We start from the raw sequence: 17,903 nt of genomic DNA, 5'->3' as shown, positions 1-17,903 counted from the left end.
CCAAATGAAACTTACCTAAAGCATATATTGAATAAATGTAGTGTCTCACATGAAAAGTTCAGGAGGTAAATAGAGCTTGAAATACAATTACATAAATAAATGTAATTAATGAAATAAATAGATTAGATAGAAAATAGATAATAGATGACAGATAATTGATAGATAGATGGTAGATAGATAATAGATAGAGAGAGAGATAGGTAGACAGACATTTTATGGCATTATCTTCCTATAAAGAGAGAAGTCTGCTTCCTACATGTCAAGGTAGAAAAGCTGTTCTCCAGGCACCCACAGTGTGCTCCAGCAACCTTGCCAACACCAACCCTGCTGCCCGTGGGCTGGCCCCCTTGCCCCCACTGCTCAGGGTCACACTTCCACCACACTGTGGCTGGCCATCCCCCTTCCTACCCATCCTTTAATTTCAGACTTGAGCTCCACCCCGTTCATGGAGCACAGCAAGCTCTTTGCAGTGAATTCCCTTGTATTTTGACACACTCAAGTGGTAAGGTAGTTTTTTTTCTCCACAGCCCTTCCCATCGCAGGGAATAATAAGGCACACTCTTGATACAAACTTTTAGGAGAGCACACGGGGCAGGACTGAGTGGGATCTGTCCCTGCTGGGGGAAGGGAGGCTCATCTTGTGGATGCGTTACCTGGGGCAGCACCAGGTGGGGCGGCTACCCAGGTGCAGGGCCTGAGCTGGCTTCCCACCCTCCCCTGCAGCTCTGCCCAGGGCAAATTTTTTTTTTTTTTTCTTTAGATGGAGTCTCGCTCTGTCGCCTAGGCTGGAGTGCAGTGGCATGATCTCGGCTCACTGCAAGCTCCGCCTCCTGGTTCATGCAATTCTCCTCTCTCAGCATCCCGAGTAGCTGGGACTACAGGCGCCCATGACAATGCCCAGCTAATTTTTTGTATTTTTAGTAAAGACTGGGTTTCATTGTGTTGGCCATGATGGTCTTGATCTCCTCACCTCATCATCTGCCTGCCTCGGCCTCCCAAACTGCTGGATTACAGGCGTCAGCCACAATGCCTGGCCCTCTCCAGTCTGACTATCTACCCCAATCTTTCTCCTGGGCAACAGGAAAAGTTATGATTTTGAGGACAATCCAGCTTTCTCTTGCTGATAAGGCAGGAGGGACACTCTTTAGAGTTTTCCACATTCTAGCAGAATCCAGAAATTACCCCTGAGATTCTGAAAGACACAGTATTAGGATGACCCTCTGGAGACTTACTCTAAGGTGGTCACTGCCCACAACAGAAGTGGTCCAGGCTACAGAGGGAGTTTAGACCAGCTGTTGAAAGAGACAGCCTCAGGGAGGGGTCTAGGAGGCTAGTGTACATACTGAGGAAGGTGTGGCAGACCTGTGCAAGAGTCAATAAAGGCCATCCAACAGTGCCACGGGATCACCTCGGCACCTCTCTCTCTTCCCTGATCCAGGCAAATTCTCAGCCTGGGCCATTTCCATTTCCATAGGCAGATCCAAATGGAGGATAGGGATGCTGCACTCTGGCAATCCTAAATCCTATTGTTGGAAATTCTTGGGGGCTCAGAAACATGCAGTAGGCCCAGAGCTCCCCTGAGCACTGTCCATGACCCAGCCCTCTGGACTGTACTCGTCCTGAGGCCAGGCCATCCCCAGCAAAGCCAGCTTCCTTCTCACATTGCCTCTTTCATCATCGTTTGTCTCTGAGGAGGATGGATTAATCTCTAATACAAGACACAAGCAGTGATTTGGCTTTCAAAAGATCTTTTATTGCCAAAGCTGAGGTCACAAATAAAAAACTTGCTCCTTCATGACCTCTGCCCCCTACCCCCCACCACCAGACAATTCCCCAACCATGGTAAGATGCCTTCTGAACCGGCAATCCCTTTGGCAAAAGACCCCAGTCTTTGCTCCTCCAGGTTCCCGAGGCTGGATGGACCTTCCATTCACAGGGCAATTTGTTCTATCTGGGGTGGCTTCTCCACTGCCTTCTTGGCGAAGAGTTTGGTCCAGAAAGCTACTTCCTTGTCCTTCAGCTTCTGGGCTGCCTGGGTGTTAGCACCAATCTGCAGGTACCCTTCCTTCTGGCTGTACTCTGGCCAGTGGGGCAGCCCTTCCCCATTGGGGTTTCTGGAAACAAAATCAAATAGAATTGCCCCAAAGCTGCTGTGTGTTCCCAACAATCTTCAGAGATGTGTGAGGACACTCAAGTTATCTCCGTCAAGAGGCTTGAATATCCCCGGAGTCAGGGAGTTCACTATCTCTGGGGACGGCCTCTCCATTTGTAGAGAACTCTCATTGTCAGAGTGCTATGGTCACAGGGTCAGAAGTTTGATAACTAGAACCTTAGAAGCTGCCCCTTCCCAATAGGCATGCCCCGCCCCCCACCCTCACCAGCCGTGCTCTGTCTTTGCCACCAGCCTCACCCATTGCGAGCAAAGTTGGCCCAGAATTTCATCACCATCTTGCTAAGTCTGATCTCCTCTTCTGAGGCACCCTCTGTGGGGAAGAAGAAAAAAAGCCTTTGTTACTCAAAGTGTGGTCCGCGGACCTGCATTGTCAACTTCACGTGCAAACCTGCTAGAAACATAGCCTTGGCACATGCTCCACACCCACTGAGCTGAGGTCTGCACATTTAGAAGATCCTGGTGAATTTGTGTGTACTTTACCTTGAGCATGGCTGACCTAGGGCTCAGCAATGGGCATGCATCATTCCATGTGCTTGCCCCACCTCCCAGGGTTGCTCTCTCTTGGGTCTTTTCTCTGTCTCTTGCACACACCCACAATTCACATTCTGAAATATAACAGAACTCAAGCCTCCTAAGGGTGCATAATTGGGACATGCCCAGTGGCGATGGAGCAGCCATGGGGTGAGTCCCATGTGATCTGTAACAGCTGAGAGTTAAGGCTTAGAAGACATCATGAAAGGATTTTTTAAAATATTGTATAATGTAAACTAAAAATAAAATCCTAACACCCCCAACTCACTGAACAGACCCTCTCTGGGCTAAGGGGACCCCAGAAAAACCCTAAACTGAGTTCCTGCCTGGAAACAGACAGGAAGTCAGACACGCCTCATAATACTCCCCCCTTTTTGTGGTTTAGACACCACCGGACCAGTATCAGCAATAAAATAAAGGTGATCATTCTGACAGAACACACTCCTTGTGGCAATAAGACACCAAATTAAAAAAAGATAGAAGGCCATGCCGGGTAAGGGTTCAGGCCTGCATCTCTACCCTTAAAGAATCCACTCTGTTCTCCCTGCTGCAAGGTGCTTCTTTTTCTCTAGCAGCTAAACCAGTACTGGCCTGGAGTTTAGCAAAATGAAAACAATTAAAATGGCTGCAGCTTGGAGACTCGGAAGAACAGAATCCTGCCCACCAGCCTTAACTGCGGCTTTGATTGCATAAGAGACTGATTTCAGTTATTTTCTCCAGATAAGAACATCACCAGCCATGGACTGGACCTGGCCGGTGTACAGAGGCTGCTCACTTACTGGGCTTTGTGTCCTGAGAAGACCTTTGGATTTATAAGCCCTAATTGTAATACATTTAAATATTAGGTCTCCACCACCAGGTGAACATGGGCAATGTTACATGCATGTTTGTTTAATACACATGTGTCAGGACTATCTTCATGAATATCCATTGCTCTCCCTGTAACGTGTTGAACATGTATGTTTAGCCAATCTGTTCATATAAAGCTTCTACCCAACCCCTCCTCGTTCGATGAGCCTGTTTCTGGGCTTGGCCAGAGGCACCTTCCCAGCTTGAGGGATAGCAACTTTGCTGTCTATAAACCGTATCAAAAATAAAGTCTCCTCTCCCATTCCAAATTCATACATCCTGTGATTTCTAAATTAACAATTATTAATTATATTAAATTTAAAGGTTTATGAGGTTTTGTTAGAGACATAAAGGCAGAAACACAAACCGACACACATTAGACCTGACTCAGGGTTAACACCAATTCTAATCTCACCCTCACTCACATTCTCAGCACTTCTGGGAGAAGGAAATTGATTGGTGGTTTCTCAACCTAGAGCAGGGCCCTGCATGTGTCCCTCCGCCTATCTTGTTGATGACACAGCCCAGGATTCTGAGTGTCGGTGGCAGAGGGCACATGATATACATCCTCCCTCATGTGTGTTAGAGCAGGAGGAAACTGGGGGACAAGCCAATGACATTCAATCCTGTCACAGTGAATCCTGCTGACTATAAACCATATCAAAAATAAAGTCTCTTCTCCTATTCCAAATTCATAATCCTGTGATTTCTAAACTAAGAATTATTAAATGTAAAGGTTTATGAGTTTTTGTTAGAGACAGACAGAAAGACAAACCGACACACATTAGACCTGACTCAGGGTTAACACCAACTCTAATCTCACCCTCACTCACATTCTCAGCACTCCTGGGAGAGGGAAATTGATTGGTGGCTTCTCAACCTAGAGCACCCCTGCATGTGTCCCACCACCTGTCTTGTTGATGACATAGCCCAGGATTCTGAGTGTCTGTGGCAGAGGGTACATGGATGCACATCCTCCCTAAGGTGTATTAGAGCAGGAGGAAGCTGGGGGACAACCCAATGACATTCAACCCTGTCATAGTGAATCCTGCAGGAGACCCCCCAACCACCTGTCTTGTTGATGTCACAGAACAGGATTCTGAATACCTGTGCAGAGGGCACACGAATACACATCCTCGCTCAGGTATGTTAGAGCGGGAGGAGGCGGGGGGACAGCCCGATGACATGCAACTCTGTCATACTGAATCCTGCAGGAGATACCCCCCCCACCTGTCTTGTTGATGTCACAGGCCAGGATTCTGAGTTTCTGTGCAAAGGGTACATGGATACACATCCCCTGTCAAGTGTACTAGAGCAGGAGGAAGCTGGGGGACAACCCAATGACATTCAACCCTGTATAGTGAATCCTGCAGGAGACCCCCCCACACACACCCGTCTTGTTGGTGTCACAGAGCAGGATTCTGAGTGGCTGTGCAGAGGGCACATGAATACACATTGCACCTCACATGTGTTAGAGTGGGAGGAAGCTGGGGGACAACCCAATGACATTCAACCCTGTTATAGAGAATCAGTAAACTAAGACCAGGAGAGAAGAAACTTGCTGAAAGCCACCACACCAAGACTGAAACCCAGATCTCCTAACTCCAAGCTCATGGAGAGCAAGGAGCCATTACCTTTTAAAAATGGGGCCCCGAGGACGGAGAAGAGCTCATCCCTGTGGTCTCCTATCACCATCTTGGGTTTCATGTCTGATGAGAAGCTTGGACGGTACTGAAACTCATACATGTAGGTGGGTGCTCCAGCATCTGAAAAGACAAGGATTCATGCACAGTTCATGTTGCCAGACACACACCTGGAGGCTACCAAGGTCTTCAGCTCTGCAGGAAACCGCTGACTGTCAGCACAGTAGAGACAGTGCTGTCTGTCTCTGAAACAGAGTCACAGGAAAGCTCAGCGACATGCTCCGGGCTGCATAGGTGGTTGAGGTGGAACTGGAATTAGAGCCAGATATTTGTTCAATGAACAAATGTTTAATGAATGAATGTGGAAACCCTGGGTCAATTCATTTAAAATAACTACCGGTGCAGGGACACTGACTCTGCCTCGTAAACCCCTTTGCCCGCTGGGACATTCTCACACAAGACAATCTCTCTACATCTGGTTACACCGGATGTAATTCATTGATAACAGACTTCATTCACTTGGACCCCATCTCCACCCTGACAGGTGTCTTCTGTTCTGCCTCGTTTTGAGCATTTCCAGTGTTTTTCTCACCCATCCTGAGAAGACTGAAGCAAATCCAAGTTGCTTGTCTGAACATCAGGCTATTTAAATACAAACATATGCAGAGAGGGAACAATCTGCCTCTTGTGTCTCAGTAATCTGTGGCACTCACTGCTTTATATCTCACTGTCTCCATGTGTCTTGCTGCCTGCCTGGCCTGGGAGTGTTAGGGTGTTAAGGCAGTAAAGTCATGGCAGAGAAAAGAAGGGGCTGAGCAAGGGTGACCTTGCCTCTCCCCTGCCCTCTCTCCTTCTGCTCTGCCCTTCTCTCCCACCAACAAAGCTCTCCTGTCCCAGCCCCAAGAAGATGCCAGTTTCCCAATGATTGGCTCATTGGAAGCACAAATCACTGCCCCTTCTGGGCTACCTCATGGGCCACCTGGTCCTGTGCCTCAGCACTTTGAATTTTCCACCTCCTATATAGTTTAAAAATCATTTTGAAATTCCATTATAAAAATCAAATTTAAAACATCACTCGTAACTCTACCACAGAGAACGCTTGTTTTTTATTTTAACATATCTCTCTTTTATGTATATAAACTTGGGATGATATTATATATGTTATTTTGTAATATAGTATCATCACTTTTTGAAAACAATTTTGTTGTAGAGACAGGATCTCACTATGTTGCCCAGGCTGATCTTGAAATCCTAGGCTCTCACAATCCTCCCACTTCAGTCTCCCAAAGTGCTGAGAGTATAGGTATGAGCCACCACCTCCAGCCATCATTTCTTAACATCCTTAAATATTCAGCCACAAAAGGATTTAACAACAGGAACTCATGCATCCCTAACCTCACGCCCCACCCGCACATGTCATTTCAATTTGAGAATGAAGAATAATCTATTCACTCATCTTTGTCAGCCTCCTGCACTGCACCCTTGGCTCAGCAGGAAGCGCGCTTGGGAAGATGCCATCATTCTGTGGCTCTGTAATCCACCTGTTAAATGGCTGCTTCAAGGTCAAGCAAAACTTGCTAAAAGGAGGGTTTGACCTTGCCTTTGCCATTCAAACATTTTCCAAAGGAACTCAGAGCCAACTATAGAGGAAAGAGCTTTTGTGAATGATAGAAATTATTATAGGCAGCATGCTGCCCAAAACGTACTTTGTCAAACCTTTTTGGCTAAAGCGATTGATATTCATAGAATTCCTACAGTCACAACACAAGTCTTCAGAGGAAAGTAGGGCACAGTTTTGGGCAATGACAAATAGGGACAAGAAGAGAAGCAGAGACAATGAAAGACATGTCATGAAAGACATGCAAGAGAATACAGGGTGATATGCTTCTTTTTGGTGGGGCAAATTGGCAGCATTAACTTTTAACCTTGGTATCCCAAATGAGAAAGTAAATTAAGAAATCCACGTTCTGATGCACTGGAATGCAAATTTGCATTATTTGCCAAGAGTTCAAAAATATTTCTTTGGTCTAGCCTAGTTATTCACTTCTAAAAAGAATCCCAAGAAAATTATTAGACATGTGGTTAGAGACTTATAAACATTAGGTTGAGCTCAATGTTATTGTAGCATCAGAATGTGAGCAGCCAGGCTAAACATCTAATAGGATATGAATATTAAAGTCTATTTAACACAGCCATTTCATGGAATAAGGAATGCTTTGATGAGTTTGTATGAACATTGAGAAAATCCTCACAACATAGTGTTCTATGAACAAAAGCGAAATATAAAATTGATTTTTAAAGTATATAGGACATGAAAAATCTTTAGAAGAAAGTACAAAAAAATTTATACCACTTGCCTCCAGGTGGGGGAATTAGGAGTGATATGTAGTTTCTTCTTTATGTGTTTCCATATTTTTGAAACTTTCTTCATATTAACTTTAACATATTAACTTTATGTCCAGAAATGTTGTTTTTATCAAAAAGAGTGAGACACAACAATAAGTGAAAGTTGATAAGATCTGTGTAGTCCTGGCAAAAAACAACAACAACAACAACAAAAAACCCTGAACTCAAAGTTATGGGAAATCAGATGAAAAACAGAGGTTCAGTATTGCTCAAACCATTGGAAGATGGAGATGGGAACACTATATATAGATCAGATGCAGAGCATGGGGCAAAGCCAAGTTTAAGACAGAAATGATTCAACTCCAGTGGTCCTGGTTATAGGGTTTTATCAGGACTTTGTGAAGAAGTGAGTGTTATGAGCACCTGCCCCTTCCTGTGCAAAGGTGTGTCTGGGCACCTGCGACATCAGCTTTAACTATAGCTTTAGCTTTAGCTTATGAAGTTCCAAATTTAAAAACCCTTCCAGCATGGTTAGAGAGAGGATATTTCCTGGCTTGCAGACTAGGCGAATGAGAGTTGGAAGAAAAAGAGGAGTCCTGTGAGCCTCCTCTAGTTGGCACCCAGGAGAGGACACTTCTCTAGAGGTGAGCCCACGCATCCCTAACCTCATGCCCCACCCACACAGCCTTGGGTCAGTGGTAGAAGGTCCTGCATAGACCCTGTCCTGGCACTGTGCTTGCATGTTCCTGCACACACCGAGATAGACAAAAGCCAGCCTCAGACATTGCCATTCTTCCAACCACCTCCCCCACACCCACCATAGCTCTTACTTTTGGCCTTCTTGGTCCTGGACAATCCTCTGGATCCTGTGCAGGGCTCCCACTGTTCTTCCAGCTCCAATGCTTAACAAGCTTGTTTGAAGCCAACTTGGACCTTAAAAACCTTCCAAGACTCATCTTTCAATATTTGTCCTACAGCAGCCCTAGGTCCCATGATAACTCCAGGCATGGAGCTCTTGCAGCAGATGCTGTCAGTGTCTCACCCATATCCCCTCTTCCTGGGCATGCCAGCCTGACTTCCACCTCCAGCATCTGCAGCTCCTGGCCTGAGGCCTTTGTCTGGTAACAAGAGACTACTCTGCCCTTGTGTGCAGCAGGTCAAAGTCACAGGGAATAAACAACTCCTTGCAAGAGCCTTCAAACAATGACAAGTGGAAGCTGGTGGATAAATAACCCGGCTCCCTTGGTGCTCAGATGGGATGCCCCTGAGTGCTGTATTCTCAGTGTTTCCTTGAGTTTCCCAGCTCCAGTTGTCCACAGAGGATACTCCTTTGTCAAGGCATCATGGATTGGATTCCATCTCTTTCCTCTCTTACTTCCCCACCTCCCTACTGCTGATATCTGGGATCATCACCTTAAAAAAACCGCTTGCCTCTGGTTTTTTTTTTTTTTTCACAGTCTGCTACTGGCATAAACCAAAATAAGACAGCACCTCATCCCATGCCATATGGAATCAGCCTTTGAGGCCTGACCCTCGGCTGTTTCCACATCTGTCTATGCTGGGAGGTAGGTGAGTCAGATACAGAAGCTGGTGGGGTCCATATCCCTCACCTTTTCGAACTCTAGGACTCACCTCTGTGGTTCCGGGCCACAGTCACAGATGGGACACCGAACAGCACGTCCCCCATTAAGTCCAGGAACAGGTCTTTCTTTTTGACAGGGTCGTCTGTTCCTCCTAAGTACTCCTCAATGGCTTCTGGAATCAATTCCTTAGGAATGCGCTAAAATAGATCAATAAAGTGACCACCACCCCCTGGTGAGCGATGTAGCTTCTCCAGCCCACCAGAAGGGCTGCCTCAATGGTGAATCCCACAAGCCCTGTGCAACTCCCCGCTAGGGTGGAAAGTGAAGTGGGAAAGGTGGAAAGATGGGAGAAACCCTGAGGCCCCAGTCTTCATTCTGCCATTTATTTGCTCTATAATTTGGGCAATCCTTGTCCCTCTGTGGGCCCTAGCCAATTCCCATGATTCCTAGACTCTTACAACAAAGGGATAGGACTTCCACAAGAGTGACATGGCTGTCTTCTGGTCCAGCTTCCCTTCTGACATTGGATAGCTCATCAACTGTTAAAAAAAAAAAAGTTCAGCATTTATGAATCATTGGGAATTAACGAGAAGAAACAAACTGATGAACCAACCAAATCTATGCAGACTGAAAGTCCTCCAATATTTTGGGCTTTTAAAGGCATGGGTTTTTACTGAAATGGGCAAAATCAATGAATCAAATGGGCTTATATCCAGAAACTCAAGCATTGCAAAGATTACAAAAAAAAAAAAAATGTGGAGAAGCTGTGGCAGTGTTTTGCAGTGTGTGTGTGTGTGTGTGTGTGTTTTGTGTGTGTGTCAGGCTGGGATCCCTACAGTGGTCAGTGACATGGCGAGGGAAGGTGTCTGCCAGGCCAGTGTGGAATAGAGGGCTCTGGGGAAGAGGATGTAGACCTCCCTAGTACCCCCACCTGTCACAGATGACACTGAAAGCCTTAGAGCCTGCCTTCATGGCTTTGGTCTTTGGTATAACCTCTGAAATCCTTCTGAGGGGCGAACTTCATATCTCTTCACACAAAACAACTCTGCCCAAACCTCTGCACTCAGAGACTCGACCAAACTCTAGCATCGCTTCTAGCAGCTTAAGGCCGTGTCCCTAGAATGACTCCAGTATCCTTAACATGCCTGCCTGGGAAGGCTCAACTCTGCCAGAACGATTTTCTCTGCTCCAGCCAAAACCTGGAGAGAAGCAGACAGGCCCCTAAACCCAACTAGAGCAGTTACTTTAGAAGCCTGCAATGATAAACACTTTCTCTGCCCTTTGGGATGGAATTTACCACCCAATCCCATTTCCTTGAGGGCCTTAGAGCCTTCTCCTTGCAATGCAAACATTCAGGGAGCTGACTCCTGATCTTCCCAGTCCCTGTGGAAAGAGTAGAGCCTGACTTCAGTGGGTTCTTCCTGCAGTCTAATGCATGGCTTCCTGTCCTGACGATAAGAGAAGTTTGTTTCTGCCCCAGGTGAGCCAGGATGAAGACATCCAGGCGGTCTAGTCACATGGACCAAGTCCCTCTCCACAGCCCACAGTGCCTATCCTTTTGCACATTCAGCCTTTAAAACAGTGCCAGGGGTTAGTTTTGGGGATTTGAGTCCAATCCATACTGGACTCTTCTTTCCTCTGTGCAATTGTGTTACTAAATAAATTCTGTCCTACTGCTTTAATCATGTTCAGCTTTGTGTGTCCTCAACTGGAAGGAGAAATCTTTTCCACTTTTAGAAGTCAATCTTTTTTTCTTCCACTTTTTATTCCCAGCTTTTGTTTTAGGTTTGGGGGTAAATATGCAGATTTGTTACATGGGTAAATTGTGTCTCTGGAGTTTGCTGTATGGACTATTTTGTCACCAGGTATTGAGCATAGCACCTGATTAGGTAACTTGTCCATCCTCACCCTCCTCTGACCGTCATCCCTCAAGTAGACCCTGGTGTCTACTGTTCCCTAGAAGTCAATGGGAAATCAAAAGAAGCCACTTTTTTTGGATCTTTTCAATGAGGTGATGAAGAGCATGAGTGATTTATGGGGGAACTACACATACCCAGCCCAAAGTGGGTAGCCAGGAAGCCCCCGACTGCCTCTCCGGACTCCTCAACTCCTTTCCCCTCCTAGGCCCCCTCAGTTTTCCCATCTGCACAGTTATTTTCTCTACTGGCCCTCCCAACACAGACACTTCAGGATTCTTCAATAGGAAGACAATCAGAGAGTCTGGGGAGAGGGGATCCCAGGGCCCTGATATCCCAGTGACAACTGTGCCCTCCTGGAGAAGGTTACCATGGAAATGTTAACTCCTGCTGAAGGGAACAGCTGCCCAGGACTCAGAGCGGTGCTTGGAGAGGGAAGCACTCTTGGGACCAGAGATGGGAGGGCTGACGGGGGTGGGTGAGTCCCTCCAAGAGGCCTGTGCCTTCTCATCGTTGGAAGAAACAAGCCAAATTCCTTCCTGTTAAATCCGACGATGTAGGGGACAGTGTGGAACTTCCTTTCAGTTTGAAGCTCCTTGGGTGTTTTTGGCAGCACCACTCCATCAATCACCATGGGCGTGTGGGGGTAACTCTGGGGGAGAGAGCAGCACAGCGCCTGTGATTCCCACCCTAGGTCACAACCGTGTCCCCAACTCTGCCTGTCTGAGGGTGAGACCAGCATCCTAGACCGGTGTGACTTTGGGCCATGGCTATGCACACACAGGGTCCTAACTAAGGAGGATAGATGTGTGACTCAGGGGCAGAACTTCAGGCAGAGGCTGACACTGGTCAGGTGATGAGGAGAGGAAGAAATCTTCACTCAGATTGAAATACATGTATTATCTATATAAAATTACATGTCTATATATTTAAATTTGAAGTACATGCATTTCCCTCTCTCTGTCCACAGTTGATTTCGATAGTCCCAGCAGTTGCTTCCGACAAAGCTCCCACGAGTGCTGAATTAGAGAATACAGAGTCATCACTCAAAGGGGAAACACTGGGTTAGGTTCTTGCAAACCTCTGGCCACAACATTTTCATCAACCTTCTTTTATGTGTGGGTTTCTGTTGAAAGACACTTTATATAACACATAAGTCTTACAAAGAATTAATTATAAGTAGGATTACTTTTAATAAAACACCAGCTGAAAAGCCCTTCCCATTTTTTGACCCTGGGTAAGATGAATGTAAATTTCCTGTTTTCAACCTCACAACAGTGCTGTCCATCCTGCTTTTTAAAAATTCCTTCATCATCTCATGAATCTTCCAATGCAGTTGCTTTTCCATCTTTCCACAGCTGCATCACACACAGTAGGTGTTACTTTAGCACTTTCCATCACAGCCTCATGTATGAACTGGCCAATTTCCTCCTCCTTTTCCTGGATGTGCAGTTTTGTGGATTTTTCAACACCGAATGCATGGCCAGCAGCACTGCCCAAGCTTATCTCACACAGGCGCCTTCCCGGTAAGGCATAGCACAGCCTGCTTAGCTCAGGAACGCTAGACAGCAGCGCTACTCTTGGGGGCAACTCTGAACAGTGACATCACCACAAAAAGCACAAAAATGCAGAACACATGGCACTAAATTGACCACGAAGAGGACACTTGTTAGCATGAGAGATGAAACAAGAAGAGAGAGGTTGCCTCACCGGATCTCAGATGGAACATGCCCATCATGCAAATCCAGCTTCCCCTACTCTGTACCTGCCTGTGTGTGACCATGAAAGTGCCACCAGTATCGATTTGGGGGTTATAAGGACATTTTAGCAAGCAGGTGAATTTATAAACGCAGAATCCATGATTAATGAGGAGAGATTGTGCTATATATCTGTATTTAAACGAGAGCTGTTATTGATCCATGGGTGGCTTTGAGGAGGTACTGAACCCTCATCACTCAAGGAGCCTAGACTAGGACGTGATTCCCTGTTAGAGAGAAAATCATGAATAAAAGAATCAGTGATGAACTCACAGTATATTGATCCATGTCCTAATTTTAGGTTTTACCTTTGATGAATAATTTTTATATGGTCACAGATCAGAGAGAGCCTGATTCACGTGTTGCCATCAGGGCCGCTGGTTCTGGGTACAGTTAAAACAGATCATGGACTTTGAAACCAGATTAACTGGATCTGAAGCCTGGCTCTGCTACTTACTGGCTGGGAGTTTAATCTGTTTGGGCCTCAGTTTTCTCATCTAAGAGGTGAGTTATTGTGAGGATTAAATGGCTGAACACATGCAAAATACTTAGCGCAGCACCTGGTGTCTGGAAGGGCTGAATAACTGTTAGGTATTACTTGTTAGCAGGGTTGCTGTGGGTCCCTCTCATAGACCCCAGTCCTCTGTGCCATCTTCCCACCTCCATGCCCTATGGGCTGTATTTCCCTCCCAGATATCAGATGCAACTGGACAATTCCTAGCTTTTTTGAGACCCTATGGCTTCCGGGACCTTTGTTCTGCTCTACAAAAGCCAATGAATGACGAGCTAGTTCGGGCTCCCTGGGGGAAATGTTCTGTGAAGTGGACCAGACCCAGCTGGACAAGGTGCAGATCCTAATCCAATATGGCTGACAATACAGAACAGGATTGGTGTGCAAGTCCGGCCTCCTTGAGAGGCTGTGCAGTTCAGGCAGGGCTGCTGTGGGAGGCCAGCAAGAGGAGCAGCTTCTCTGCAAGGAAGATGCAGGGCAGGCTACGTGGAGGAGGTGCTGCCCGCCTGCAGTGGGCTCTGGGCAGTGACTGGTATTGACAAGTGAGGAAAGGAGTGAGAATTTCTGAAGAGCGGGAACCACGTGAGCAAAGGGACACAGATATCAATATGCAGGGTAAATTCCAGAAACACCCAGGAGTTCTGGGCTTGGAGAATTATTGGGGGGCAGGTTCTAGAGGGAGGGACAGGTGCAGAGCCTACCTTCTGTACAGTCTGGCACATAATGCGCACGCAGGTGTATTTTGAAGGACTAACTCCATGGAGGGAAGGGGATTTGTCTCATAAGGAAGGTCAGGCCTTTAAGGAGTGGGGGTGACGTGCTCTAACTCTGTTAAGGAAGGCCAGTCTAGCTGCACCATGAGACATGGAATTGGGGAGAGGATGTGAAGTAGAAAAGTATAAAAGTTGAGGAGAGAGACAGGATTGCCCCAGTTGGATGGCAGCCAAGTGGGAAGACTGCCATCAGCAACAATGACAAGTGATTGTTGTCCACTTAGAGTTTTCAAGTGGCTGCCCTGTGTGGGTATGACCTTGCTTCTGCCCCAAAACTCAGGACATCCTCCACTCCTCTCCCTTTCCTACCCCTTGCATCCTGTCCATCAGCGAATCCTCTCAGCTATTCCTTCAAAGATATCCAGACTCCAACCATTCCTCCCATCCCCACTACTACAGCCTTAAGCAGCCAGGAGCCATTGCCTGGATTATGGCAATGCAGTGGCCCCCCAGCTGGTCAACTGCATCCACTCTGCCCATTTCCTACAGTCTATTTGATCACCAGGGGCAGAGACCTTTGTGAAATCTAAGATCATGTGACTCCTCTGTTCAAAACCTCCAAAGGCTTCCCATCTTGCTCAGAATCCAAATGCTTTAAATGATCCCTCTCCCACTTCCCATTACCTCTTTAGCCTCAAGCCAGTCTGTCCCCACACTCCATCCTCTCCAGCTCGACCTGCCACATCCGTCAGGGTCTTTGCAGTGGCTGTTCCCTCTGCCTGGAATAGGTTTCCCCAGGTTTCCTGACAGCTGGCTTCCTGCCTCCTCCGGAGCTTGGCTCAAATGCCACCTTCTTATTGAGCCATTCCCTGATCCTGCTACTTAAATTGAAACCACCTGCAAACTCTACCCCTAATGCTGCACACCATCCAACAGAATACATACTAGATTTGCTTTTTTATTGCACTCTCCCTGCACTGTAATGGAAGGTCCCAAGAGGGCAGGGAGTCTTTCTTGTTTTACTCCTATATCACCAGCTCCTAAACAAGTCCTGGCACATAGGAAGTGCTTATTAAGTCTTTGCTGAATGAATCTCATGTACTCTGCCCATGACCGTTTAGGAGAGTGCTGTGACCTCCAGGAAGGCAGCAGAGAGGACAGGATTGTGAGATGCTGCAGAGGTGATGTCATCAGGAACTGTCAACCCATTGGGAGGTGGGGGTGGGGGTGAGGAGATCAGGAGGATATTGTTGGAGACTCCTGTGTGCTGGGAGGAGTTGAGTGTCCTTGGACTGAGATTCAGGCCTCCCCCTCTCCGTGGCTAATCATCCCTGTTATCTCTGCCTCCTGATAGTGGAACGTTCTGGTTCAACCTCCTCCCATAGTGCCATTTTGGGGAGTAGAAAATGTAAAAAAGCAGGGGAATGGGCAGAGCCCAGGGCACACAGAGGTGATGCCTGGGAGCACTGGACTGGGAGTCAGGAAAATGGGTTCCAGGCCAGCCACTAGTCTTCCTGGCTGTGTTATCCAGGTGAGTCACTGCCCCTCTCTGGGCCTCAGCATCAAGCACACAGGAGTTCCTATAATTACCCGAGAGAGGATTCTTTCACTCATAGTTAATTGGAGCTTAAAGGTGCTAAGACTCAAAACCCACAATCGAGAAACAAAATGTCCTTACCTCTCTGGGGTCTCCATGTAAGTCCAGAGTTAAGAAATTCTGTGAAGACAAAGGCAGAGGATGTGGGTAAGAGGCTTCCCAGGAGAACACTGAGCTGGGTGAGTGGGGCAACAGAGGTGTCAGGTTCTCCCTCCTGGTGCCGAGCTGGCTGGGCCCAGAGGAAGTGGGCAGGACTCTGGCTCTGCTGGGCCTGAGCACAGGGTGAAGGCGTAGAACGAAAGAGTGGGCACTGGCACGGAAAGGATGGGCCAGGAACTCTGAGCCAGCATTGCTAGAGCTCTGGATAGGACACCTGCTTTTGGAGCCTGCCCTGTCCCCCATCCCTCTCCCCTTCCTGTTCCCCAGGGAAGAATACCCCCATTCTTTTTCAGGGATCTCTTTCTTTCCCTATCACTCCATGAATTCAGGCATCTATATGTGACCTGGGGTGCTCCATTTCCCTGATTGCGGGTATTAGTTCAGGGATAGGTATACATCCATGTCAATCCAATAGAGTTTACCCCAGAACTTTTGTAGGAATTGTTTGGAAAGAGGGTTTCTAAGAAGATAGGATATAACTCTAGAGTGCTGTTGTCTTTAACCTTCCCAGAAGATGTATCTGCCTAAGAGTGAAGTCAACACAGAGTTGTGCAAAGCTGAAGGATAGAGAATGGTAGATTCTCAATAACATTCAATAGGCATCTGGATCCAGCCATGCCTGAAACTGTCAACTCCTGAGTTTTTCAGTTAACACAAGGATGTTATTCCATCACATTCCTTTTTCCATTCAAGGCACCTTGGGGGAGTTATCTCATCTCCCATTACACAGCTCTGACTCATAGAATTCACTGAAACTCACCCTACCCCATGCTTCTCTTTGGTGTGTGTTCATGAAGATTGCAGTGATTGTATCGCTGCACTGTAGCTCACGTGTCTGGCCTGCTCTCAGGAAGTAACCAGTGCAGGTCTCTCCATTAAGGGTTGTAGTCCCACTAGCCAGGAGTGTGTGTGTGTGTGTGTGTTTGTGTGTGTTTGTCTGTGTGTGTGTTTGTGTGTGTCTCTGTCTGTGTCTGTGTGTTTCTCTGTGTGTGTGTCTGTGTGTGTGTTTGTGTGTGTCTCTGTGTGTCTGTGTGTGTGTTTCTCTGTGTGTGTGTGTGTCTATGTGTGTGTGTTTGTCTGTGTGTCTGCATGTGTGTGTACTGGAGGCAGTGGGTAATCATGGAGGCGCTCCCACAAGATCTCAGAAAATCTCAGAAGGATGTCCCAGGATCTTAGGGCTGGATTTTCCCAAAGTTACCAAGTTTTTCCTTTTAATCTGGGTCCTCTGATGCCACATGCAGAATTGCTGGAATGTTTGCCTCCTTCCAGGCATTAGAAAACAGTTGTGTTTTAATTCCTTGAACACTTAGGTCATTTAGAGCTTGAACCAAGACCTAAGCTCCAAGACCACATTGGACTCAACCCATGTAAACACAAGCAGAGTCCAGTGGTAGCAGCCGGACCTGGGACCCAGGAGTAGCCTCAGGTCCAAGGAGGGATTCCAGAGATCAGGCTACTCACAAACTTGGAATTCGTACTCTTCTCCCTCAAAGGGAATAGTTCCCAATGGCCCTGGGTGCTGTGTCATCTGGGTGTTTGTCCTGCTGGGCTTCCCTGTGATGAGAGCCTGCCACAGCTGTCCGTCAATCATAAAGGTCCCCAAGTCCTAATATGTGAGGACAGCAGGAATGGCAGAGGATATTCTAGACCCACAGGTGTGGGTTCTGGGTCCTACAGTGTTGCCTCTGACTAACTGGAACTGTGACATGAGCCAATTACAAAATTTCTCTGTCTCTGTTACCTCTATTAAAATGGGCACAATGATCTCAATGCTGAATTTCTCAAGAAAGATAAGGTGGAGTCAGGGTTAAGGGCATGAACTCCCGAATTCCACTGTCTGGTCTCAAATTCGTCTCGTCCACCTTCTCTGTGAAGCACCCCTGATGACTACAATGAATGCTTCCCCTCTGTGCTGCCACCATACTCAACCTGCAAAGTATAAGTGAGCAGGGACTATGTCCACTTCATGTCTGTTTCACTACCTCTAACACCCACCCCTACATACTTAGCATGGATGGATGGGTGGATAAATGGAGGGATGGATGGCTTCGCCAATAGCTGGAGTACAGTTGAATTGGATGGATACATGAATAGTGGGTGAAAACTAACAGATAGGTGATAACTG

The 17,903-nt window shown here is 47.0% G+C and overlaps 1 protein-coding gene across 1 annotated transcript in view; it reads right to left on the bottom strand.

Moving 5' to 3' along the window:
* Nucleotides 1–1,734: 1,734 nt before the first annotated feature.
* The window catches only part of LOC454097 (liver carboxylesterase 1), a 29,654-nt gene continuing 13,485 nt past the window's right edge, over nucleotides 1,735–17,903 (bottom strand). Inside the window, exons 7-12 of the mRNA XM_024349840.3 lie at nucleotides 15,701–15,739; nucleotides 9,584–9,664; nucleotides 9,175–9,322; nucleotides 5,188–5,319; nucleotides 2,411–2,483; nucleotides 1,735–2,114 (exon numbers count right to left, since the gene is read on the bottom strand). Of these exons, the coding sequence (XP_024205608.2) occupies nucleotides 1,931–2,114; nucleotides 2,411–2,483; nucleotides 5,188–5,319; nucleotides 9,175–9,322; nucleotides 9,584–9,664; nucleotides 15,701–15,739 (657 nt within the window). The 3' untranslated portion in view covers nucleotides 1,735–1,930. The remainder of the gene's footprint in view (nucleotides 2,115–2,410; nucleotides 2,484–5,187; nucleotides 5,320–9,174; nucleotides 9,323–9,583; nucleotides 9,665–15,700; nucleotides 15,740–17,903) is intronic.

This window comes from Pan troglodytes, chromosome 18, assembly GCF_028858775.2.
Source record: "Pan troglodytes isolate AG18354 chromosome 18, NHGRI_mPanTro3-v2.0_pri, whole genome shotgun sequence".
Classification (NCBI taxonomy): Eukaryota; Metazoa; Chordata; class Mammalia; order Primates; family Hominidae; genus Pan; species Pan troglodytes.
Note: the sequence above shows the minus strand (reverse complement) of the source record. Positions and strands in the feature narration are given on the sequence as shown.